General features: G+C 51.1%; 1 protein-coding gene across 1 annotated transcript in view; it reads right to left on the reverse strand.

The window, feature by feature from the left end:
- FAM13A (family with sequence similarity 13 member A) overlaps positions 1–27,455 on the reverse strand; it is a 246,164-nt gene that overhangs the window by 209,559 nt on the left and 9,150 nt on the right. Inside the window, exons 2-3 of the mRNA XM_055138786.1 lie at positions 18,491–18,680; positions 7,476–7,682 (exon numbers count right to left, since the gene is read on the reverse strand). Coding sequence (XP_054994761.1) covers positions 7,476–7,682; positions 18,491–18,680 — 397 coding nt within the window. The remainder of the gene's footprint in view (positions 1–7,475; positions 7,683–18,490; positions 18,681–27,455) is intronic.

Genomic DNA, 27,455 nt, shown 5'->3' on the forward strand with positions numbered 1-27,455 from the left:
GCAGTCTATTCTTATGCATTATTCACGAAACCGCAAATCTTATCATCCTGATTAGCTGCGCAGGATGCAGAGGTGCTGGAAGACCGGGCTGGCTGAGCTCTGGGCCCGGGAGGGATACACGGCCACCAGAACCGGACCTTCTCCGAGAATGCAGAGCTCTGCTCCGTGGGCAAAGCTCAGGAGCTGGACAGCTGGAGTGGGACTCACACTCGCGGGGTCCCTGCCTACGAGGAACTGTCTGCTCCAGCCGGTCTGCCGGGCACCCCCAGACACCAGAGCCCAGTGCTCGGGCTTCTTTCGGCTTTCGCGGCTCTTACAAATTACGCAAACAAGCAGAACGCGAGTTAGATGCTTCTTTTTCAGGCCCAACGACTGGCGCTGCTCAGGGGCTCCTCCCGACTCTTGTTTCTTAGTGTCTGGGTGCTCACACGGTCCTGAATCTAGAACACAGGGGGGGTCACAGCCTGCAAACCTGCCGTGCGGCCTTGGGAGCCATCACCCTGGCCAGGCACAGTTACCCTGTGCTGCCTCCTCCTTCTCTCCTTCTCCCGCAAGTCCTCACGCTGCTGGGACACTCGGCGTAGAAGCCGGTGACTTGGACGGGCTCAGCAGAGGGGGTGCTGGGGGCGCTGGTTAACCGGCAGGGCCGGGTGTGCGGCGGGGGCTGCTCACACCCCTCCCCTCGGACTCCGCAGCAGGCCTGGCGTTTAGAAAGTTCTCTGCAGGGACGTCAGGGGTCCCGGCGCTGGCCTGGGAGCAGCCCACCCCGCTTCAGGCTCCTGCACCACACGGTGCTCTGAGCACTGCTGGGAGCAGCCCTGGGCACGGAGCAGGAAGTAGCCCCCAGCGCCGCTGAGTGTGGCTCAGAAAAACAAACAAAAGGAGACCTCTAGGGGCTGGCGCGACAGCACAGCGGGGAGGGCATTTGCCTTGCACACGGCCGGCCCAGGTTCGATTCCCAGCATCCCATAGGGTCCCCTGAGCACCGCCAGGGGTGATTCCTGAGTGCAAAGCCAGGAGTGACCCCTGTGCATGGCCGGGTGTGACCCAGAAAGAAGAAGAAAAAAGTGACCTCTACATTAAAAAAAAAGAAGAAAGAAAAACAGTTACATAAATGACCATGTGTGCGTAAACCACGTCTCACAGGCACGAACTGTGGGCACAGCCGCTACTAAAGTCTAGTTCCAGCCCAGACCGACAGCCCAGGCGCCAGGACCTCAGCTTGCACGTGGTTGGTTCTGGTTCGGTCCCTGGCACCACATGTAGTCCTCAGGACTGAGCCCTGAGCACTGGGCCCTGAGCACGCCCCAAGCACTGTGAGTGGAGCCCAGCCCTCCCCCTCCCCACCCCCACCCCCCACAAATTCAGAAAACAAAATAAACCGTGGTTCCACTTAAAATCAAGTGCAGGAGAAAGAAGGCAAGGGACAAGGCAGAGTCGAAGGGACAGGCTGATCACAATCATTGATCCCATCTTCCCGATCCGTCGAATTAACAGCACCAGACGCTTCCACACGTATAAGCACGCATGGGTCAGAGACAAGCCTCGGGGGCACGCAGGGAAGTGGCTGAGATTTCGAAGACACTGGAAGTGAATGCAAGACTGGGAACCAAAGGCGAAATGTGTCAAGGCACCCCCGCCCCTGCAGCGTGAGTGCTTTAGAGCTGAGGGTGCCTTTCGGAAAAACAACAGAAACCAGGTCCTGAGATAGTGAGGAGCACAGCGGGAAAGGGGGGGATTAGGACAAATCTGCTGAGAAATAACGCACCTGCTAGCACTTCTAGCCCTTCTCTTGCTCCCTGCTCTTGAGAAACTCGGTGTCTAAGGAGAAAGCTGTGCCCATATCCTGACCTCTCTGGACCTGCCGGGAGACCCTCCCATCCATCCATCCACACGACCTAATAACCCTCACAGAGAAGTTCAGTAGCCAAGCCGCTGGCCCGTCTACGCAGAAGGTTATTCTGAAATCCCCACAGCTAATCATCGCCCTCATAGGTCTGAATAGAGCTGAATGAGAGAGAAATCTCAGAACCAAAAATAACACGCGGAAAAGAAAACAAATAAAACCCGAGAGGCTCTTAGAAATGTAATAAAAATAGAGCACAATAAAACAAATATAGAGCACCCTGAAAAAGAGCACGGATATTTTTACGTTAAAAATACACAAGCTAAAATGTCAACATGCAGGAAAACTAAGTTGAGGAAATTCTGTGGAAGCCAGAATTAGACAATGATACAATATTTAAAGAAGCAGGACAGGGAAGATAAGACATGAGAATTTCTAAGATTAACAGATAGCACTTACCAGATAGTTTCCTTCACACACAGATACGTGTAACTGAAGGAAATGAACTGGCAAAATCAAAACTACTAGACACAGTAAAAACTACAGTACTGGAAGAAAGAAAGGGGAAGAGGATAATTTGGTTACTGACATGATTCTAGAACTTTTCCAGGGTGTATAGTGAGTCATTGGGCTGGAGCGATAGCACAGCGGGTAGGGCATTTGCCTCGCATGTGGCTGACCTGGGTTTGATTCCTCCGTCCCTCTTGGAGAGCCCAGCCCAGCAAGCTACCGAGAGTATCTCGCCGCACGGTAGAGCCTGGCAAGCTACCCATGGCATATTCAATATGCCAAAAACAGTAACAAGTCTCACAATGGAGATGTTACTGGTGCCCACTTGAGCAAATCGATGAACAATGGGAGGACAGTGCTACAGTGCTACATAGTGAGTCATGCACAGAGGAGGGAAGCTATATTCTTAAATTCTATAATATGATAAATAAAAATAAAGTAAAATAAAATCTGCTGCCGTAAAATGATTTCTTTTTTCAAAAATTTAGCTGATGAATTCAACAAGCTCTGCCACCAACTCCCAGCCTAATTTTTTAATTCTATTTTTGGCATTTCTCTAGCTATGGGCACAGGTGTGTCTCATGCTTGCCAGTATTATTGTTCACATCTTTTTTCTTTTCTCTTTTGGGCCCTATCCAACAGAGTTTTGAGGTGATCCTTGCTTAGTGCTCAGGGGTTACTCCTGGCAGAGGTCAGGGGAATGTGCAGTATCATGGATCAAAACTGGTGGACGATGCAGTACCATAGGTCAAATCTGGTGGACGATGCAGTACCACAGGTCAAAGCTGGTGGATGATGCAGTACCACAGGTCAAAGCTAGTGGATGATGCAGTACCATAGGTCAAAGCTGGTGGATGATGCAGTACCATAGGTCAAAGCTGGTGGATGATGCAGTACCACAGATTGAGCCTGAGAGTCCACGCACAAAGCATCTGCTCCAACCCTTCGAGCTCTCTCCTTGGCTCTGTTCATGCCTTTGCCTTGACTAAAAAATTGTCCTGTCCACCCACATTTATCTTATGGACTCTTGGTGCCTTTCCTACAGGTGTTCTCGGGACGACCGTAATCCAGATTGACTTCCTTCTCTGTTTATTACCACTAGGTAGACGCTCCGGCCACTCATCCCATGTGCTGGAGAATGTATAAAGCACAAATTGTACCTGAATTTATTGCCCACTTCAGTGCTGATGTTTTCATTTTTATTTCTTGTGTTTTGCTATATTAGATGGTGCTAAATATTATGGGATTAATCTAATTTCAAGTGTCACTGTCATTGCCACTGTCATCCCGTTGCTCATCTATTTGCTCGAGTGGGCACCAGTAACATCTCCATTGTGAGACTTGTTGTTACTGGTTTTGGCATATCAGATATGCCACGGGGAGCTTGCCAGGCTCTGCTATGCGGACGAGATACTCTCGGTAGCTTGCCGGGCTCTCCGAGAGGGGCGGAGGAATCGAACCCAGGTCAGCTGTGTGCAAGGCACACGCTCTACCGCTGTGCTATGGCTCCAGCTCAATTTCAAGTGATCAAGGAAAAATAAAAAAAAATAAAAACTATTAAATTATGAGATAGAAATATAGCATTTTATTATACAGGGAACTAACAGGGACCATTTGAAAAAAGACACTTTTAGGGCCAGCAAAATAGTCCAGTGGATAAGGCACCTGCCTTGCGTGCAGACAGCCCAATTCAACCCCCTTCCCCCCCCCCCACCACATATGGTCTCCTGAGCCAGGAGTGATTCCTGAGCACAGAGCCAGGAGTCAGCCCTGAGCACAGTCTGGTGGGGCCCAAAATCACACTCACTGGGAGAGAGACAGACTTCGAGTTATCCAAGTCAAACAAATCCCATTTTAAATCATTTCACTGACTTCAATTCATATCTATTTCCAAAACATGTCTGAGAATAGTAAATAAAAAAGTACTTCACTGGCTCACAAGGATAAAGACGGAAAGATCAAAAGTTATAGAATATGGCAGTGAGTGAGTGACCTATGCCCTTCCAGAGACGCAGTGAGTGGGTGACCTATGCCCTTCCAGAGACACAGTGAATGAGGGACCTGTGCCAATCTACGCCCTTCCAGAGACACAGTGAATGAGGGACCTGTGCCAATCTACGCCCTTCCAGAGACACAGTGAGTGAGGGACCTATGCCAATCTATGCCCTTCCAGAGACACAGTGAGTGAGGGACCTGTGCCCTTCCAGAGACACAGTGAGTGAGTGACCTGTGCCAATCTACGCCCTTCCAGAGACACAGTGAGTGAGTGACCTGTGCCCTTCCAGAGACACAGTGAGTGAGTGACCTGTGCCAATCTATGCCCTTCCAGAGAGATGGCTGAGGATGAGCCCATGAACAGAAGTGGTCTTCTTAATCCCCCTGCCTGAATCGTTGAAGAAGCACACATACTCGAAACAGCCTGACAACCACAGATTGCCTTATTCCCTCCTCACTCAGCGTCCTGGTGGGCTCGGGGACCATACGGGGTAACGAGGATTGAACTTGGGTTGGTCACACCCAAGCTTCGAGCCCTGACCTCTGTATTATCTCTGGCTCCTGAAGTTCAGTTTTGAATGAATAAACTTCAAATATGTCACTTAAATGTCATTGACTGTTACAGAAAGCTTAAAGTTACAGAAACCTAATGTAATGAATAGCTTTTTCTGCAGATACTTTCTTTATGGACACCCCTGCTTTCATCCCAAAGGTGTACAATGCATGAGAGAATGAAAGATGCTTTAGAGCAAAGATTACTTTCTCTGCCCCATTCAAAATGTACTTTGGTGCAATCATATAAAAAATAACCCTACAATCAGTCTTGATTTTAGAATACTACCACTTGCTTTTTTTTTTTTTATGTATATCATCAACTTTTTGGACTCCAAGGATTCATGTCAGGAATAAGAAGGTAATTTACAAAGATTCAGATTACAGTAAAATCCTACCTAAATTCTATTTCAAATTCAATATTAGATAAAAAAAAGTGCATTATCATTATAAAATTAAATTACTATTTCATACAAAAGCATAAAAACAGGTGAAATTTTTGAAACTCACAAGCATTAGTATGATTAATATTACTAACATTATTAATATGAGAATCTTAGTAGCAAGATAATATGAAGAATAATCAGGATCCTTAGTAATTCTAAGTGTTAACTACAACTGTTAAGCATTAATATTTAATTTTTCAACCAGTTATTTTTAACAACTTTTATGAAAATTATTTTTTTTCAGAATTTTATCTTAAAACTTCAATTCCTTATGACATAAATCATTCTTCGTTAAACCATTTAAGTATGGGGGGTGGTTGCCTATTTTAAATGCTCTTATATGCAAACAGATATGAAGTTAGCTTTGGTTTTGGGCCACACTCAGCAGTGCTCAGGCCTTACTCCTGGCTCTGTACTCAGGGATCACTCCTGGTGGGCTCTGGGGACCGTATGGGGTAGCGGGGATTGAACCCGGGTTGGTCACACGCGAGCTCGGAGCCCTACCTCTGTACTATCTCTCTGGCTCCTGAAGTTCAGGTTTGAATGAATAAACTTCAAATATGTCACTTAAATGTCATTGACTGTTACCGAAAGCTTTAAACCTTGTTGGCAACCAGAACCAACAAACAGCTCAGCAATTTCCTCTTTCACATTGCATTTTTCAATAGAACACAAGACACTAGATACTTCTTCTCATTTAATCCATTCTTCAATAGACCATGTGAAGAATAACTCCACGTCTATAAAGAAATAGGAATTCAAGTCACATCCTTCCTTATTCTAGCAACTAACACTCAAATACATCCTGCCCCCCGTTTTCATTCTAACTTGGCAAAAAAGAAGACAAGAAATGGTTATTCCAGGTGAAACATTTTTCCTTGTTTTGTTTAGGAGAATTCAATAATAGCTATACCTGTCATCCCCGTTGCTCATCGATTTGTTCGAGCAGGCACCAGTAACGTCTCTCATTGAGAGACTTACTGTTACTGTTTTTGGCATATCCAATATCATTATTAAATTTTTAGTGATACCTTTTTATTTAAAAAATCAATTTCTAACACAATCAGGCATCTTTATTTCACACAGAGCACAATTATTTTAGAACTTAATCTTACATGCAGAGGGAAGCACACCAGGGGCTTTTCATTTAAAAGGAAAGAACTGATGGAATCCACCTAATATTTCCTATCCAGAATGAGGTACCTTATTCTCAGCTCCTTCCATGCAATCACTCATTAAAAACCAACTTCTGATTCCAAAGCACCAAGATTTTCAGTATCATGTTACAGAATATTCAAATGTCAATGGCCCTAGGAATTCCATTTCATGAGGCTTCCTGAATCAGTTACTAGTATCTTAAAAGGGAGATGAGGACCTAGATTTTTTTTTTCTTTTTTGGGTCACACCCGGCGATGCACAGGGGTTCCTCCTGGCTCTGCACTCAGGAATTACCCCAGGCAGTGCTCAGGGGACCCTATGGGGTCTGGGAATTGAACTCGGGTTGTCCACGTGCAAGGCAAACGCCCTCCCCGCTGTGCTATCACTCCAGCCCAAGGACCTAGATTTTTAAAAAACAAACAAAAGACAGCAAAGAGTGGTTTTATGGGCACACATATCTGACTTTAATTTCATGGTGTTTTGTGGCGGGTTTTAGGGTTGGTTTGTTTGTTTGTGGTTTTTTTTTTTTCTGCTTTTTTGAGTCACACCTGGAGGTGCTCAGGGCTCACTCCTGACTCTGCGCTCAGTGCTCACTCCTGGAGACGCTCAGGGCTCACTCCTGACTCTGCCCTCAGTGCTCACTCCTGACTCTGCACTCAGGGCTCACTCCTGACTCTGCACTCAGTGCTCACTCAGGGAGATGCTCAGGGACCCAACCCAGGCTGGCCACATGCAGAGCAAGTCCCCTACCTCTGTGCTGACCCTCAGGCCCCCAAGAAGAGGGACTCCTTGCGAAGGTGGGGAGGCCACCCTGGGCATGCCCAGGGGACCGAGTGTGATGCCAGGGCAGCAGGTGTGATGCCAGGGGCGGAGCCGGCTGTCCTCTCTGTCCAGCACCCGCGTCCCCAGACCTTGGTACCCGCCCGCTGATGGTCGTGGCAAGAGTGCCCCCCCCCGTGCCCCCTCACCTGGCAGGGCCTGCAGCAGGCGCGGGGCCAGGGCGCTGGTCAGCAGCCCGCCGGGCAGCTCCCGCACGAAGCCCTTCAGCAGGCTGGCGGCCGCGCTCACGTCCCCGGCTTCCAGCCGCACCGGGCGGCCGCTCTCGAACCCGCGCCGCAGCTCCTCCACCGCCCGCACGCTGCCGGCCACGCGGAACAGGCCCTCCTGGCCCAGCCCTGCAGGGGAAGGAGAAAGGACAGGCTGTCACCGCAGATCCGGCCGACGCGGCACAGCGGCAAGCGCTGGACACTGGCCGTTTGTACAGTGTGTGCATACACGGGCATACGTGTGTATTTCTGGCTCCACACCGGCTGTGCTCAGGGCTTGCTCCTGGGGGCTCCCGGGGCCGAAGGTGGGGGACCCGATCCAGCCGGCCTGAGCAAGGCACACCTCACCCGCGGGCTACTGCTCTGCCCTGCTCTCCTGGACGGCAAGCAAGCTAGCGTTTCGTGAAAGGAATTTAGGGAGATGTAAGGAGAGAGAGACAGAAACAGAGACACAGAGAGACAGAGACTGAGGCAGATAGAGGGGGAGAGAGAGGGAAAGAGAGAGACAGAAAGAGAGACAGAGAGACAAAGGGAGATTAGTCCAAGGAAAAAAAACCGGGCTCCTCCAGGGAGAAAAAAGCTTTTGGGAGAAGCTAAGATCCAATTTCTGCAAGTTACCCCTTCCCTCAGGTACTATTGCCTGTCCCTGCCCTCTCCCTGAGAGTCAAGCAAATTAGTATTCAATGAAAGAGAATTAGAGAGAGGTAAGGAGAGAGAAAGAGACAGAGACAGAGACACAGAAAGACAGAGACAGAGACAGAGAGAGAGAGAAAGAGAGAGACAGAGACACAGGGAGACAGAGACAGAGACACAGAGACATAGAGACAGAGAGGAAAAGAGAGAAAGAGAGAGAGAGAGATTAGTCCAAGAGAGAAAAGGGGTCCTCGAGAGGGAAAAGTGCTTCTGGAAGAAGAGAAGGCCCAATTTCCCCAAGCTCTTAGACGTAGAGTTTTCTGCATCGATGCAGTGAACCCGGACGCCACCACCGGGGCAGCCTTGCTCCAGCTGGACGCACTGTCACGCCGACCGCGCAGCAAACTAAAAGACCGAGATCTCTGAGAAGAGGACTCTAAAATCAAATAGGCTCGAACCTATTCGAACCCAGAGCATAAACCACTGGCCCAAGAAATGCCCTTCAGGGAGCACTTCGAGGGACACACAGGAAGACGTGCGCTTCAGCTCGGGACTCCCCGGCCGTGCTCTGCCGCGGGCGCGAGTAGGAAGCACGGGGTGGTCGCCGTGCTAGCGCTCAGAAGCCGAGTCTCTAGAACACTCTCAGCGTCATCTCCGGGACCGGAAAGTGCAGTGAGACTCGGGCCCGACTGGTCACTGCTGGCTGGGCCCGCCCCCACCTGCAGGCCCCTCGGTCCGGAACCAGCCTACCGGGACACTCAGAGCCGATGAAGTTTGGGACTTGTCAGTTTGCACCTTCCCTGCCGTCCCGGCACTGACCCCGCCTTCTGGAGGAAGATGCGCATTTGACTATTTCCAAAGACAAACAAAGATGCTGAGGAGATCGACATCAGCTAGATCTGAGGCAGCTACACAGAAGGAACACAGAACTAGATCTGACCTCTTAGACTAAAGTGAAGTCTCACCCCTCTTCAGGTCTGTAGTGATATAGTAATGCCCAAACAGCAAAATAATAAACTATCATCTATGATTAATTTACTTTCTAATCTTCTCTGCTCAATGACACATGATACTCAATATGGATATATAGATATGTGTATATATATATTATGTGTATGTGTATATTCTACCATGAATATATTCTACCACGAGAATAGTTTTCATCTCAAACTCAGGATCAGCCCTTTCAACCAAACTTACACACTTCTACTATAAGATATGTAAGATCCTTCCAAAGGCACATTTTACTCAACATAAAACATTAAAAAATAATCATAATCTTTTTTTTTTTTTGCTTTTTGGGTCACACCTGGCAATGCACAGGGGTTACTCCTGGATCTGCCCTCAGGAATTATTCCTGGTGGTGCTCAGGGGACCATATAGGATGCTGGGATTCGAACCCGGGTCGGCCACGTGTAAGGCAAACGCCCTCCCCGTTGTGCTATCGCTCCAGCCCCAATAATCATAATCTTTAAAATGAATCTTTTTAGTATCGTAACCTGATGGGTTTAACAGCTGACGCGCAATATGGTAAAGAAACCCACAGCCTTGGGGACGGCTGATATTTAAAATACGAGCAGTCTGGTAGTAGAAAATGGCGAGTGTATGAATAATTCTCATCGGTGGCTAGTCATTTTGCCTCTAGGAATCTGGACGAAATTGTCCTGAGTTTCAAAGGTCAATCTAGTCATTCTGTGCTGCAGCAACACGGCACTGAATTGCTGAAATAAGTGACTAAAAAAAAAGCAAAGTTTTCTCCCGGTGTGAGGGAGCCAGCACTGGCCCCAGGACCCGTCCGTCAGTGCAAAGGCATGCGTGGCCCGAGTTTCCGTGGACTGGGGGGCGCCCCACCATTCCTGCTCCCCACACTGCCCAGCCACAGTCGGAACCACGGGCCGGTGGGCAGGGAAGGTGCCCAGTAGAAGGCGGGCCTCGGGGGTGCGGCTGCTTGGCGCCTCGCCGAAATCCAGTACGATGTGGCCTGCTCCGGGCATTCTGTGGAGCCACCACCGTGCGGATGCTTCCCGACCCCCGGGGCCAGTCAGGGAACACGGGCCAGGTCACCTGAGCCCTCACTCCCACCCCTGCCCCAATAAAAGCCACCGGTGACTCAGACGCAGACCTACTACTTATGCATTCTTAACTTTGGATTATTTTACTTTAAAATGGACTCCAGAGGGTGAAGCATCAGAACTCACAGGACCATCACCCACCCGCAGGACAGTGTGAAGAAAGGAGAATTAAGAATGGGGGTGCTTTGGGGCTGGAGCGATAGCACAGCGGGGAGGGCGTTTGCCTTGCACAGGGCCGGCCCGGGTTCGATTCCCAGCATCCCATATGGTCCCCTGAGCACCGCCGGGGGTAGTTCCTGAGTGCAGAGCCAGGAGTGACCCCTGTGCATTACCGGGTGTGACCCCAAAAGCAAAAAGAACCCCAAAAACAAAAACAAAGAATGGGGGTGCAGGGCTGGAGCAATAGCACAGCAGGTAGGGCATTTGCCTTGCACGCGGCCGACCCGGGTTCGATTCCCAGCATCCCATATGGTCTCCTGAGCACCACCAGGAGTGATTCCTGAGTGCAGAGCCAGGAGTGACCCCTGTACATCACCAGGTGTGACCCAAAAAACGCACAAAAAATAGAATGGGGGTGCAAAGTGGAGAGAAAGGACCATGGTGAAGGCACCTGCCTCGCATCTGATCCCCAGAACTGCGCACGGTCCCTCAGGAGTGATCCCTGAGCACAGAGCGGGGAGTCGGCTGAGCACCCCTGGGTGTGTCCCTCCAAACGCGGAGGTGTTTGGGTCGAGAGTGGTGGGGTCATAGATGAAAGGAACAGGGTCGGGTCAGGAGACCGAGTAACAGCTAAGCCGGCATCACCGCAGCTCTGAGTGGAGGGTCAGAGGGAACGTGCTCGGGGGTCCCAGGGCCCTGCCCGCGTCTCGGGCGGCCAGAGCACCCTGCAGAGCGGGAGGCGAGAGTTTCACCCCTGGGTTCCTGGCATGGCCCGGCCTAACCCCGGTGCCACCACACGGAGTGCCCTGCAACAGTGTGTGAGTGTCACAACCGCGTGGCCACGGGCCAGTGTGGGCCACTGGACAGCGCACAGCAGTGCCAGCCGAGGGCAGAAGGGGCGGCTCAGAGCACGAGAGAACAAGCCGCATCTGACGCACTCGCACTCGGTGCCCGGGAAGGCCCCTGCGGAGACGCAGAGGGAAGGGAACAAAGGCGAGAACGAAGGCGACGTGGGGCGCTGGCACATACGGACAGGAAAGGGAAACCGAGAACTCGGACCCGGGGAGGAGGCCCCGGGAAGGACGAGGAGAGGCGGGGGTGGGAGGCGGTGACCTTGGCTGGGCACGCCGGCTTCCAGGAGACACGGCAGCAAGGAAGCCGGGGCCAGGGGGTCGCGAGTGGCTAGTCGTGACCTTGCACTTGGCTGCCGATGGCTGAGAAACGTCTTCCCGAGAACGGCGGTCCGAGGACTCAGGCCTGGCGAGAGCCTCGGGGACAAGCCGAACAAGGACCAGCTGACGCCGGTCACGCCCTGCTGCGGACAGAGGCGCCTCGAACCCTCAGCCCCTTCTCACCTGCTGCTTTTTCTGAAGAAAAAGAGAACACGTCCATGAAGCTCAGTTTTGCTGACCTTTACTCTCCCCTCCCGTCCCCTCCGATGAGTCAGTGGCTGACTAGTTTCTCCGCCTGGTTTCCGTGACCCAAGCAAATAGCTTCGAGGGCTCGAGCGCATTCAGGAGACCAGGGTCAACCCCTGGCATGCGCGGTGCCCCGAGCCCTGTCCAGACTCACCCCGGAGGGACTGGGGTGGCCCCAGAGCCGTAAAGGAGTTTGGCTGTACTGAGGTGTGGGTGTAACTATGCAGACGGTGTAAGTGTAACTCTGCACAGTTACACTTACACCTCAGTGAGTAAGAATCCTGTGCTGACGAGAGAGAGTTACAGGGGGCTGCATTTGCCCTGGCCATGGCTGACCCCAACACTACATGCAGTCCCGCCGGGAGTGACCCCTGAGCACGGCTGGGTGCGGCCCAAAGCACAGCCCCCTGCAAAATAACGGCCATTCTCCAACACAGACAAATTATTTGGCTGAGAAGAACCCGAGGAAAACCTGACAGTGGGGGGGCCGGAGTGATAGCACAGTGGGTAGGGTATTTGCCTTACACGCGGTGGACCCAGGTTCAATCCCCAGCATCCCATATGGTCCCCCAGCACTGCCAGGAAGGAGTAATTCCTGAGTGCATGAGCCAGGAGGAACTCCTTAGCATCGCTGGGTGTGGCTCAAAAAGCAAAAATGGAGGGGCGGGGGAGGCATTTGCCCGGCACACGGCTGACTCAGGTTTGACCACGGCATCCCATAGGGTCCCCTGAGCAACACCAGGAGTGATTCCTGAGTGCAGATCCAGAAAGTAACCCCTGAGCATCGCCGGGTGTGACCCAAAAAGAAAAAAAAAACTGGTATGTATTCTATCTCCAGTCTTGTGATGCTTTGTGAAGCCTGGGGTGACATTAAAAATATTTAGCCCCCCGCCGTGCCCCCGGAAGGCCCGGCACCAAGGAGTCAGACAAGGGCCAGTCGGGGGTTCAAGAGTAGTATTTCCTCTCTCCCCTCCACTGATGCCCGTGAGCCCACGCTCACGTGTGACCCCGTCCCCTGCGCTGCCCTAGTGACCAGCCTCTAAGCTGGTCAGCTTCAACTCAGTCCTGAGAAGGACCGTGACACCTATTTGCCCTCCCCACCCGCCTCCTCTCTGTCACTCTGCGTCACTCTCCTCTCCCTCCTCTTTCCCTTCCTCCATCCACTCCGTCCTCTCTCCTCTCTCTCCACCCTCACGCTCTCCTCCTCTCTCACTCTCTCTCTCTCCTCCCCCCCTCTCTCCCCCTCGCCTCCCTGTCTCTGATGGTGAGTCAGTGGTAACTAGCCTCTCAGTCTGGTTTCCATGGTAAACCCAGCAGGGAGAACCGAGCAGTGAGTAATGGAGACCTCGGGTCAACGCCCCCCCAAGAAATGAATCCTGAGCAGCATCGGCAGAGGAGCAAGACGCCTCTTCTGGTGCCGTCGGGTCCTGGCGTGACTCAGCCAAGCGCAAGGTCACAGACTTCGAGCGGCCCGATGTGTGGGAGGCTGTTAGCCAGAGGACACCAGGGCAGGGCCTGGATTCCTGACGCAGTGACGCTGAGAAAATCAATGTCAGAGTTCTCATCGACTGTGCTTTGGGAAAATCCGTTCTGCAGCAGCAGATAACTAATCTAACACGCTGTTTCCTTCCATACTGAAGAAGTCGGGTCTGACCAGTTCTCGGGGCTGCCTCCTGGCTCTGTACTGAAGGATCCTTCCTGGCAGGGCTCAGAGACCCCGATGGGGTGCAGGGGGTTAAACCAGGGGTCGGCCTGGACGGAAGGCAAACACCCTATCTGCTGAACTGTCTCTCGGTGGCCTGCTCATTTTTGCTTCACCCATGCATTCATTTTCCTATCTGCTACACAAGAGAATTTGAGTTTTCATTTTTTACTTTTTTTTTTTTTTTTTTTTGCTTTTTGGGTCACACCCGGCGATGCACAGGGGTTACTCCTGGCTCTGCACTCAGGAATTACCCCTGGCCGTGCTCAGGGGACCATATGGGATGCTGGGAATCGAACCTGGGTCAGCCGCGTGCAAGGCAAACACCCTACCCACTGTGCTATCTCTCCAGCCCCTCATTTTTTACTTTTTGAAAACGTTGTTCTGTAGATTTAGCGGTGATTATTTTCATAGCCACAAACCCCGCCTCATGGCAACACGTCCAACCCCGGCAGCCCCCTATGGCATTTTTTATAAACTGCCCCATTCATATATACGTGTGTGTGTGTGTGTGTGTGTGTGTGTGTGTGTGATTATCATTAGAAACTAAACATCCCAGAAGCTAAAATTTGCCAGAACCGGAGACTTTGGCCCAGAAAATGACGACGAGATGTCAGTGCCTGTGGCCCTGGGGGTGGCACGCGAAGCCCCCACTCTTCCTCCAGCCCCTGCCTAGCACCCCTCACCCCGTGCTGAGTGGGCCTGACAGCACCCAGCAAGGTCAGGTACTGAGGAAGAGCGTAATATTCTCCTTTGAAAGACTAATAAAGATTTTCTTGTTGTTTAAAGAAATGAAAGTAAAAGTGCCTGCCCCAGAGGCAGGCTGGGTCGGGGAGGTGTTGGGAGGGAAACTCGGTCCCCGGTGATGGGAAATGTGCACTGGTCGAGGGAGGGGTGTTGGATCATTGTGTGACTGAAACCCGACCATGAAAGCTTTGTCATTGTATCTCGAGTTGACTCAATAAAAAAATAAAATAAAATAAAAAACAAACAAAAAAATGAAAGTGGGAGCGGGATAGAGTGACTAAAGCTCTTACCTTACACACAACTGACCCATGTTCAGTCCCTGGCACCCATATGGTTCTCCGAGTCTGCCAGGAGTGATCCCTGAGCACCGCTGAGTGTGGCCCGAAATAAAAAGAAGTAAAATTAAAGACAGTTTTTTTTGCCTTCTTCTTCTTCTTTTGGTTTTTGTTTTGGGGCCCATGTCCAAGACTTACTCCTGCTTCTGCATTCGGGGAACACTGCCAGCGGATGGCTGGGTTCAGGGGCACGAAGGAATTAAAACTACAGTAGCTTCAAAATTCATATTAACCTTCAAAGATATAGGCTCTTTGGATAGTAACAGAGTATTTTTCATTTTAATTAGGCTCTCATGTTTTTGGTTTGGGTTTTTCATGTGTGTGTGTGTGTGTGTGTGTGTGTGTGTGTGTGTGTGTGTTCTGATGCTGCTGCTGGCTTGATGCTCAGGGATCATCCTGATGGTGTTCTAGGGACCAGGTGGTTCCCAGGATTTGGGGATCACCCCAATGGGATCTGAGGAACCCTGTGGTTCTTGGGATTCAGGGGTCCCCCCAGGTGCTGCTCTAGGGACCATGTGGATCCTAGGAATGAACCTGGAATTTCCACGTTCACTTCAGCCCTTGAAGCCCCCTTCCCAGCCCAGCATGCTACTGTAACGTCCAGGCAGAGGCTTCCAGTGGGCCGAACAGTGACTGATCACGAAGCCTTCCCAAGCAGGGGTCAGGTCAGGCTCTGCAGATGTGTGTGTCGCCACTGCCTGTGCATGCCGGGAAGACTCCACAGTAAATCTCACTTCACGGTCCCGGTTAAGGTTGATGGACAGATTTCACTAACAGAGCTAGTTCACTTTGCCTGCATGTACCCTACTGAGGCCTAAGAGTAAACTTAAGAAGAGGCAGAAGAAAAACAATCTCTAGCTCAACTAGTGCCAAACTTTTTTTTTTTTTGCTTTTTTTGGGCCACACCCAGTGATGCACAGGGGTTACTCCTGGCTCTGCACTCAGGAATTTCTCCTGGCGGTGCTGGGGGACCATATGGGATGCTGGGAATCGAACCCGGGTCGGCCGCGTGCAAGGCAAACGCCCTCCCCGCTGTGCTATCGCTCCGGCCCCCTAGTGCCAAACTTCTCATACTGCAAGGATGAAGCCAGCTGACGCGCCAGCATTAAGTACATGCATCTATCCACGGCACCACAGCAGGTCATTTTCAGAAAGTCAGATACACTTAAGGGTGCTGAAGTGCCACCTGTCGAAGGCTGTCACTGTAGCTGTCACGTGTAGTCACAGGTAGACATTTGTAGTCTGGAAAGACAAGGAACAATCAGAAGTCAATCAATGAAACAAGGGGTGCAACTGGTGCCACTTGTGTTCATGTACAGAACAGAGCTGGGGTGGGGGTGGGGAGAGGAGAATCGGCGAATACAGGTCTTTATGGGAAGTGGAATAACTTTAAAAATATCCTATTGCCTTTTAAAAGACTTTGAATGCATGGTATGGTTTAGTCATGTGAAGTGCAGCTCTCTTGCTCCTGGGAGGAGACGTGAGTGTCAGGAAACAGGTTTTTGTGAGAGAGAATTTTCTTTCATAACATCCTGCATCTTGAACCATGTAAGTGAACTTTAATTTTATAAGAATTAAAAATACAAAAATTATTTCACATTTGTAATAACCTCACGAGGCTATTACCAGTCAAGTGGTGGTTTTGGAGGACAGAGCAGAACACTAATTATGCCAAATTAGAACTATTTTGGATGGTGACCAAATGCACTGCACCAAACAAACCTATTAAAATAAAGGATGGATTATCTGGAGATCCACTTGTATCAAAATAAGTAGAACGCTCGTGGTAGAATAGTGTTTTAACTGCCACTGAGTGCATAAGTGAGTCAGGTTGATGTTCTAATTTAACAGCCCCTGCTTCCCAGATCCTGAGGCCAACATTCCATTTCGGCTACCATGTAGTCCGTAATTCCGAGTGTGTTTAACTGTTGGATGGCTTTATTCAGAAGAGCACAAGTGCGAGCTAGTCTTTAAGATTTCTGCCCTTTGCAGTTTACCCAAAAACAAAGAGATAATTCCAACAGAGGAAAACTGCCAGCTTCGTTTTCCCCAATGAAACGCTGATTTCTCATCTGCATCGTTAGTGCCAGGGTATCGCTGATGTTTCAGCCCAAACTCCTGACTTCTGTGGCCCCCGGTCTCTGCCGTGAAGCCCCGGCCCAGGGTGAGGGCCTCTCCTCTCGGGGAGCCAACGGCTGCTCCGTGCAGGGTTCTGCCAGTGCTGGACCGTGCTTCCGGCTCCCGGATAGAAGGTTCCTTTGACATCTCCAGTTTGAGCATTAAATCCCCACAAACACCACCAGAAAATCCTCTCAAAATTTCTATTCTCTTCCACGAGGAGTCTTACAGTCTTGCATAAGATTAGAAATTCTCAAGAAAGAAAATGTTTTTGAAAAAGCCCAAGCCCCACCTCGACGCTTCCCTATCAAGTGAAAGCTTTTAGGAATGCGTCAAATAGTTTAGGACTCTCCCACCCTACTGGCCTTCTTTAAAGAGCATGAGTGGAAGGGCCCAGAGAGAGAGGACAGTGGGCAGGGCACTGGCCTTGCACATGGCCGGCCCAGGTTCCACCCCCGGCAGCACACGGGGTTCCCCGAGACCCAAGGAGAGTGACCCTTGAACTCAGGGCCAGGAAAAGCCCCAAGCACTGCCAGTGGAGCCCCCAAAACAAACAGACAAAAAGCACAATGAAGGTAGGGTCCGCAGGAAGGTGTTTTTCAGATTTTCTAGGTTTTGACATCTATTTTTTGACAAAACCATAAAAATTGAGCTATAAAGCAACCCATCCTGAGTAACAGAGAGATAATTGGCATGCATCTTTCTGTCACGCAGCCTAGACCATTCACTCCCCAAAGGTTCTACATGCCTAAATCATCCCAAAGGAAAGGGAACCCCCAGGACCACAGACTGTACACCCTGTTTTTTCCCTAGAGTCCATCGTGAGTGTACGAAAGAAACCAGATCATCCGGTGAGTTCTTTGTTGACTGAAACTGGGAAGCTGACAGCAGTCCGTTATAATAAAACACCATCGCTCGGAATGCAATGAATCAAGAGAACTCCCTGTTAATATTTGAACAGTCTAGAACTTAGGCAAGTGGGAGACCCCCACCTCTGCTCCTCCCTGGGGCCACTGGAATGATCCCAGGACGGCAGCAGGCCCTGGGGAAAGGGGAGGGGGTGCATTCAGGGGATGTCCTGGTTTGTTCAGAAGACAAGAAAGAGTTGACTGATGCTTTTTCCTAAAAAGGTACAAGAGACCAAAAACATTTGGGAACATCTGCTAACACTTCCAGCTGGAAATCATCTCAAGTTAGATGTGTCAGTTATTAAAGTCAGGAGGGTCACAATACTGTAAACATAAAGAACGCTGGCTTGCAGAGTCCAGGGGTAAAGCACTTGCCTTGCATGCGGTTTCCTGGACGTGATTCCCCAGTACCTTGGTCCCCGAGCACTGCTACAAGTGATTTCTGAGTACAGAGCCACAAGCAAGCCTGAGGACCACCAGGTGTGCCCCCCCCACCACTCAAGGAAAAGAAAACCCACCACAACAGCAGCAAAAAAAAAAATTTTTTTCCCCTCTCTTTTGATTTTTGGACCACACCCAGCGATGCTGAGGGATGACTGTTGGCAGGCTCAGGGGACCAGACGGGGTGCCAGAGTAAGTACCCTACCCCTACACTCCCATTCCTGCCCCAAGAAGACTCTTAACAGTCTCCCCAAGAGGAAAAGGCAGGTTAGACCATCATCTGCTGCCCCAGCGAAGGTGTTTCCACAAGCAGCCGAATGCGTTGGAGCTGATGCATGCTGGCAACCTGTCTGGCGAGCCCCAGAGAACGGTGAACCGGCAGAGCTGAGCGTGGGTGCACTCACCATACTCGGTCAAGAAGTCGACCAGGGTTCCCACCAGGGTGGGGACCCCGTGCTCGGTGAGCCCCCGCTGCTGCAGCTCCTGCAGAGGGACCCCGAAGATCTTCTGGCCGCAGGAACTGTTCTGCGGGCCGGGCGGCTCGGCCACGCTCCCTCCTGGGTCCTCACTCAGCCGGGCCGTGGCCTTCCTTCGCTTGAAAGAACGAGAGAAGAAAGAGCAGTCAGTCACGGAGACCACGGAGGGCCGCATGGGGCAGCAGGAGCACCAGGAGGAGAGCGCCAGCGTCAGGGGACCAGCCTCATGCCCCTCTGCAGTGAGGGAGAGCCTCGAACCTCTCTCCCACTCGTGGCGCTCACGGGGAGGCTGATTAGAGCGAGAAACCTAAAGCCACAGCTCAGCTTGTAGCTAAGAGAGGCCAATACATTGCAGTATCTAAGAGATACTACCACAGTAACCAGGGTGTGACGAGAAAGACCCAGTCCACGGGCAAATACAACAGCGGTTAGCACACAGCTCCCACAAGCAGGTGCTGGCACCAGGCACTGTTTCTAAGGCTGAAAACTGAGCTAGGTGTCACTGGAAGGTTGCGTGACTTGCATGACACATACACGTAGTTTTTTTTTGTTTGTTTGTTTTTGGGTCACACCCGGTAATGCACAGGGGTTACTCCTGGCTCTGCACTCAGGAGTTACCCCTGGCGGTGCTCAGGGGACCATATGGGATGCTGGGAATCGAACCCAAGTTGGCCGTGTGCAAGGCAAACACCCTACCCGCTGTGCTATTGCTCCAGCCCCTAGTTTGTTTTTTTTTTTCTAATTGAATCCCCATGTGGAAAGTTACAAAGCTTTCAGGCTTAAGTCTCAGTCATACAATGATCCAACACCCATCCCTTCACCAGTGCACATGTTCCACCACCAAGAACCCCAGGATAACTCCCCTCCCACCCACAACCCCCAGCCTGTCTACATAATAATTTTCACTTTACTTTGATTACATTCAATATTTCAACAAAAAACTCACTATTATTGTTTGGAGTCTCCCCCCCTCAACCCAAATCAGACCTGCTGAAAAGGAAGTATTTGATAATTTGTTTTCCATTGCTGAGAATGAAGAGATATGAGGTCTTGGATTTCTGTATTTTAGTAACTAAGTCCAGGGAAATTTCTGCCAGAAATTGCATCATTGCAAGCTTGTACCTCTCTTTAGTGGCCCTTATAATATGGTGGTCGCCACACCATCCCCCCGCCCCCCGCAAAATGAAAAGCCGAGAGAGAAAAACCTTTCCCCTCCTGGGGCGGCATGGGGCCGTGGCTTAGTTCACAGCCTAGAGACATTTCTGCAAGAAGCTGCTGGTGCCGAAAGTAGATAGGTGGCCTCCGGGGTCATGGTCATTCAGCAGTGGAGAGGCCGCGCATGTGTGACCGCTTGGGTCACATCTCGGCAGAGAGCCCAAACACGTAGATTTTAATGGCCTGATTCGATCAGATCTATGAACACATCAGGAATGTTTGGGCGACGAAAACTCAAGCCAGTCTTTGTTGAGGCTTAAACGCCCTTTCTCTGAAACGCCAACGAATGACATCCAAACAGAAGCTGTCTGCACCTGACACGTGACTGAGCTCCTTCCCAGCAAGGCTGTACCTAGCAACTTTGACTCTGCCAACGCAAGTTGTCGTCACCAGACCGTGAAAGATGCTTCAGGTGGCTTGTGTTAGATCCACCTTCTAAGGAAGTGTCATTAAAGCTCAGCTTTAATATGGCTTACGGTCAGGGTCTCAGCAGCCAGCCTGAGACTTCGACCAAATCTCCTGCTCCTGGAAGCAAGAGCCGGCCCTGTTTGCAAAGGCCCGGGGGCTGGCTCCAGCACTCCCCACATGTAGATACTCTGGTTGAGGATGAGGGACGTGACCGCGACCACCTGCCCATCCTGATAACCCGGCCCTGAGAGCAAGATATGTAAATCACTGACTGACATCTGTTCCGAGCCCGGCGGGAAGAACGTGCTGTCCATGAGAATGCCCCCCTGAATGCATGTGTAAGAACCCCTGTGTAAGGGCCAACAGACGGAGAACTGCTTCACCACCAGACTCCCCCCACTCCGTGGCGTTCTTTCTCGGTTTCTTTCTTGGTGGCAGCGGCACGAATCCCGAGGTGCACAGAGGGCCAAGGCAGAGGCTTCCCCCTACCCACTTCCTCCCTCCCCTTTAGGGTGTAAGTCCGGCGACTTCGGGGGATCATACTCCAGCGTGCAGGGGTCGACCGGCCAGGACCCCGACAGCTTCCTGCAACTAAATGAGGGCATTTCTTTCAAAGCGTGTCCTACGAAAGTCAAGTATATCCTACCTGGGAGTTAAGTACCTGTAGTCTAATCACTGAGGGGCTGCCGAGTTTTATCTGGGGCCCAATTCAGCGGGTGAGAGGTATTTTCACTTTTGGAGAACAACTGAAGCAACTAAGGGGGAAGCTTTGGGGGAAGCTTTGGGGGAAGCTTTGGGGGAAGCTTTGGGGGAAGCTTTGGGGGAAGAGAACTGCACTTGGTGGTGCTCCGGGCTTACTCCTGCCTCTGTGCTCAGGGATCACTCCTGGCAGTGCTTGGGGAACCATCCGTGGTGCCAGGACAGGACCCAGGTGAGCTGGTGCATGTTCACTGCCTTTTCTTTTGTAATAACTCGCCAGCCCTGAGGTTATAAATCTTGTAAGTACAAGCTCATGCAGCTGCTCACTCTAAAAGCAGAAATACTCCCTCCAGTTTAGGGTTGAAGAAAATATACTATCAAAGGCAAGTAATAGTCACAGAACTGGTCAAAGTTTCATCCAACTTGAAGATCACAGTTGTCTCCTTCATTTAAGTTCCTGGTAATGTCCCAGAGCCATTTGCATACAAGTAGAGGAACAAGCTACGACAAGTGCCTCCTGTCCCCAAGACAAAGACACCAAGCTAATGCTATAATCTTGATCATGCACAGGGACCCTGAGATCTCAGTTTGTGTTTAAGAAGTTTTGGGGTTTTGTTGTGTTTTTTTCTTCTTTTTGGGTCATACCTGGTGATGCACAGGGGTTACTCCTGGCTCTGCACTCAGGAATTATCCCTGGCGGCACCCAGGGGACCATACGGGATGCTGGGATTCCAACCCAGGTTGGTCGCATGCAAGGCAAATGCCCTACCCGCTGTGCTATCGCTCCAGCCCCAGTTTGTGTTTAAGAAGTAAACCATGCAGAATCAGAGTAAGAGTAATCAAGTAAGAGACATGCAATTAACCTTTCACTCAGACCTGGGCAACTTCTCATAAGTCATACTTGAAAGCCAGATTTTCTACTTGTCTTGGGAAATGTGAAGTCTCCATACAGACCAGAGGTCTGCTTGCATTCTATTTTTTAAATTTTATTTTTACCAAGTCGTTCACAATAATTTACTACGTTTACTATTCCAACACCAATTCCATCACTATCACGCCTTCCCACCACCATATTTCAAGTGTTTCCCCACCCCAACCTCCAAAGTCTGCCCCCAAAGTGGACCTAAATAATTTAGTTTATATTGCTTGTTATAAATAATCCACTAAAAAGTATCCCCGAAAGTTCCCTTAGAGCAAAGCGTGTGAAGCTTGTTGCAGCTCACCCTGGAGGCTCTAAGCCCTTGTCTTGGTGTGTCAGTGGAGTAGAGTATGAGAAGTTGCTCCAGGAATTCTAAAGTTTTAAATATGGTGAAACCCCTGAGGTTAATTTAATTTTTATTTTTTTAACTGGACGGTGGCTCTGGAGTCCGGAGGCATCCCTGCAGCCTGTTGCGCTCGCGTTGCTCTCTTCCGAGAGGTTTATTTGTCAGTGTCTCTAGATCACGGTCGTTAATGAGCTTCTATGGCACCGGAGGCAGTTCCTGGGCGTGACTGCCAGGCTCCTGGAGGGCGGGCAGAGGGGGGAGGCCGCCCATTCCCCACTCCCTGCGAGCCTGGAGATTCCGTCCCAAATCCCAAATACCTGGGTTTTCCATCTGCCTGGTTCTAGACAGGCACATTAGCTCCCGCCCGGGAGACATCTGCCGGGAAATGCGATCTCTCTTACCCAAGGAATTCAGCATTGATTCAGTCAAATTCAAAACCGCTAATTATTTGTTTTTGTGGGTTTCGAAACACTACTTTGAATATGTGGAAATTTCAGTCCCAAGGTCTATGGGTGGGGGTGGGGGGTAGCAGGCAGCCACCAGCTCGGAACACAGTCTCAAAGGGAGCTTGGAAAGCAGCTGACACCACTTCCCCTTCCCTCCTCTCTAAGGGGAAGGCGGTGGGGGTGCAGGGGTGGAGGGGGCAGGGTGGAGAGAGGAGCCAGACTCCTGCGGTCCGCACCGCCATCCTGCTCTAGCTGGCACTGCAGCTCGGGCAAGCCTGGGGCCCGGCTGCCCAGTCCCACCTGCAGAGCAAGGGCAGCGGCGTTCCCGCCTCTCAGCACGGAGCAGCCGGCCGGGACGACTTCCTGTGCAGAGGGAGAAGGCCTGGGCGCCGGAAGGAGGAGGACGTGGCCCTTGGTTGTGATCAGTTTTTCCTCCCAGATCCTGATTCTGCTTTTTCTCTGCTCTGAAAGGCAGAGCACTGACCCGCTGCTGACCAAGTTCACTCCTGCGAGACAACGTGGACTCTGGCCTCGGAGGAAGACTGTGTTCTTTCCTTTTTCACTATTTTATTAATTTTTAATTTTTTTTTTACATTTTGTTCTCTTGTCTCACCCCCACCCTTTTATCTAGGTAACTTTTATCTCATTGCTTAAGTAAGAGAAATTTAGCTAAGTAAATTTCTTTCAATAAGACTACTAACTAAAATATATATATATATATTTAAAAGACATGACGGGGGCCGGAGCGATAGCACAGCGGGTAGGGCGTTTGCATTGCACGCAGCCAACCCGGGTTCGATCCCCGGCATCCCATATGGTCCCCCAAGCACCGCCAGGAGTGATTCCTGAGTGCAAAGCCAGGAGTAACCCCTGAGCATCGCTGGGTATGACCCAAAAAGCAAAAAATAAAAATAAATAAAAGACATGACGGGCAAGACAAGTTTGGCCAAAGACCTTTGTTGGTAAGAGCAAGCTCAGGGAGCCTCCCACCCTGAAAGTAGAAACAGTGGCGCCAGCTGAGAGTGGAAGAGACACAGTAGCAAAGCCAAGTAACCGGCTAAAACCACACAGCCGGTGAAAGTCTCGCCCCAGCCCCACCACTGAGCTGATGCTCCTCCATGTATTTCTAACCTCCCCAAACACAAAGCTACGGCCTTTAAATGATAAAGGAAGGATTGCTGTGGTTTGGGCGCATGTCTGGCGGTGCTCAGGGCTCATCCTGGCTCTGCACGCAGAGGTCACTCCTGGCGGAGCTGGGGGTGCCCCGTGCAGTGCCGGGGACCGAACCTGCGAAGGAAGAGGATCCTCTGCTCTCAGATGTGTGGAGAGCTGGGCTGTGGCCCCCCAGGTGCCATGAGGCTCATGTTCCATCCCCGACGCTGCCATGGCACCAACCAGCGTCCCTGCAGCTCTGCTCTCTGTGGCTGGAGCACAGCCCAGGGCACCAGACACGAGCACTGGCCTGGGAGCCCCTGGCACGCTTGTGCCTGGATAAGGCAGAGTCACATGGTGAGCACAGCACCTGGGGGTGTGAACCGTGACTAGAACGTGCCAAGACCAGGCCCACTAGGTCCATCACATCAACATAAAATAATATACTGCGAGGCTGACACCCAAGGACAGTAGACACAGGGGCCAGGAGAATTGCTCAGTGGTGGGCAGCCTGCCTCGTGGGCTGGGGGAGAAGGCAGCTGGGATGGAGAAGGGGTCACTGAGTCAGTGATGGTTGGAGGGATTGCTCGGGACGGGAGGTGTGTGCTGAAAGTAGATAAAGGACCAAACGTGATAGCCTCTCAGTATCTGTACTGCAAATAATGCCCAAAAGTAGAGCGAGAGTCTGTGGGAAACTGTCTGCGATGGAGGCAGGGGGAGGGGTGGGATTGGGGGGGGTATACCGGGGGACATTGGTGGTGGGGAATGTGCACTGGTGGAGGGTTGGGTGTTCGATCATTGTATGACTGAAACTCAAACATGAATGCTTTGTAACTGTAGCTCATGGTGGTTCAATTAAATAATAAATAAATCATTAAATTGTTAGAAAAGACCATCACAACAAGAAGAAAGGGTGGGCCCTAAACGGGCATCTAGGCCCGAGAGACGATCCAGCAGGGAAGGCGCTTGCCTTGCCCACGGCCGACCCAGGTTCCACCCCCGGCATCCCATACGGCCCCTGACCCAATTCTTGAGTGCAGATCCAGGAGTAACCCCTGAGCATCACTGGGTGTGGGTCCCCCCAAACAGACAGACAGACAGACAGACAGACAGACAGACAGACAGACGTCTCACACAGAGTCCAGAGTATGCAAGTCCGAACTGTCATCCTATAAATTATATGTAACTGCACGAGACAGTGAGGAGGGGTCAGGACGGGTGAAGGGGTTCTAAAGGCCCACATTTCCAGATACAAAAGGACCAAGTCCTAAAAGAGACCAACTGATGTGTGTAGGCAGCACCAAGGTCCCCGAGGGTCTATGCGTACTGGAGTGTCAGGCCTGGAACTCCGGCTGGCTCTGCCCTCACTGTCCCCCCTCCCAGGGGCACCTGCCTCTCCCGGGGACGGAACCCAGCAGTCACGCCGCGCTGCCTGCTAATCAATGAGCAAACAAACAGTCTTGACATTACGGCTTAGAGAGGGTTCAAGTAAGAGACGTGCAATTACGCTCCCCCGCGCTGGAGTGATTGCAAATTAAACTACCTGTTTACTCAATACAGAGCCGCACCGCACGGTACGTGTACACGTAATCATAGTAATGAAGGAAGATCGGATTGGTTTTAATTGGTAACCTAATTCAGGCTAGCACTATATTTTTTAAAAAGTAAATATAGCTTAAAAACTATCACAACAAAGCACTGGCAGATATATGAATTGATTCTTTGATGACCAAGAAATACAGATGAAGTTTCGCTCGCTCATCTGGTCTAGCAGAAGAGTCGGGTGACAGGAACTCCGGGTGAGACGCTGCGAGGAGTTTCTACTTCAACTACTGCGCTACTTCATATAGCTAGCAACTAGCGAGTTTTAAAATGTCCAACAGATTAAAACAAATACTGGGGCTGGAGAGATAGTACAGCAGGCAAGATGCTTCTTTTGCATGTAGCTGGCTCAGGTTCGATCCCTGGCGCCTCGTACAGTCTCCTGAGCACTTGCAGGACTGATCCCTGAACACAGAGCCAGGAGGAAGTCCTAAGTACCACTTAGGTGCGGCCCAAAAACAAAACAAGGAAATTTAAGTTAAACAAAATCTATAAAAGATGAGTAAGAATATCCACTAGCCCCTTACTTAAGGAAAAAGAAAATAACTAGAAATGAAGAGGCATTTATAATTAATCATACTTCAATTGAAATAATTTTCATTCGTACAAGGATATCACCCCCTCTTGAGATGTCAGTTTCCATGGAGTTTTAAGTTCCTTTCAAATATACGTCTTTCTTAACAAGCTACAGCCATCACGAGTCTCTAACTTATGTATTCTGAACTAAGAACTTTTTTTTTTTTTGCAAGAATAGAGAGATAGTACAGTGGGTAGCTCCCTCGTCATGACGAGCCACCCCGGGCCCAATCTCCCGCATCCCCTGAGCCCCGCCAGGGGCAATTCCTGAGTGCAGAGCCAGGAGGAACCCCTGAGCATTGCGAGTGTAGCCCACATGCCTCCCCGACAAAATTTTTTTGCATATATTCTGATGCGATTTTAAAGGCCCTGTGTGTAGAAACAATGCAGGCCTTCACAATAAGAAAAAGAAACAGCTTTTTAATGAGCTGGGCCATATGCTTTGCATACAGGAGCCTCAAGTTCAACTCCAGGCACCAGCTGGGTCCCTCAGCCCACTGGGAGTAACCCCCAAGTACTGCACGCAGAGTGGTCCCCCGGTACTTACTGCCAGGCGTGGCCCAGTCGCACCTCATCCAAACTGGGAAGAAACAGGCAATCCTGGGATTTCACCTTGGAAAGTTCTTTAAGGGGAATTTTGTGCTCATGCCACCTTCACAACAAGGAGGCCAGGAGCCAGAGCTAGAGCACAGCGTGGATGGCACTTTCCTTGCACGCGGCTGACCCGGGTTCGATCCCCAGCATCGCATATGGTGCCCTGAGCACTGCCAGGAGTGATTCCTGAGTGCAGAGCCCAGAATGACCCCTGAGCATCTCCAAATTAAAACAAAACAAAGCCCAGGAAGATCACGGTCCCAGAGCCGCTGTCACCTTGGTGAGAAGGGCCTGACCACATGCCCTGTACTTCACATCGACATGTATCTGTGTGAGGAACTGATGACCGTGTTGTGTTTGCCCTTCACTTCTACAGCAATTCGCTAACAAAACGCATCACGCTGGCCCTGCAGTGGAGACCGGCCATTTCGTGGCCATCCAGCTCCCGTTTCCCCTTTTTCCCATAGCAAAGCCTAGCTCTGGGGGAGTGACTCCAGCCTGGTGTGAAGTGTCGGTAAGACGGACCCTCGAGACCGTGGGCTGTCCACCCCAGTCCCAGGACGGCGACCGGCTGGCGGGTGCGGAGAGGCTGAGGCCAGACGGTCGACCACAGGCTCCAGTGCTGGGCCTGAGCCGTGCACGGACAGCCCGCAGGCGCGGGTCAGGGGTGCACGAAGCCGGGGCTCGCTGCTCTAGCAGCCACTGTCTGGAGCAAGGACCGGGCCGGGAGTCCCCAGCACTCAGAGACCTTCTCTCCTGCAGGCCACTCGAGCCTCAGTGACGTCACAAGGACAGAGAGACTGGAGCAAACTGACCCCAGCTGCAGCAAAGGTTAATACCAGCGGGGGTGGCTGCGCTGTTGCCGGGCAGGAGAGTCTGGAGTGTCCTTCGGAGCGGTTTCCTTGGCAACGCTGTCACCAACCATGTGACTTCTCC

Source organism: Sorex araneus, chromosome 5 (genome assembly GCF_027595985.1).
Source record: "Sorex araneus isolate mSorAra2 chromosome 5, mSorAra2.pri, whole genome shotgun sequence".
In the NCBI taxonomy this organism is placed as follows: Eukaryota; Metazoa; Chordata; class Mammalia; order Eulipotyphla; family Soricidae; genus Sorex; species Sorex araneus.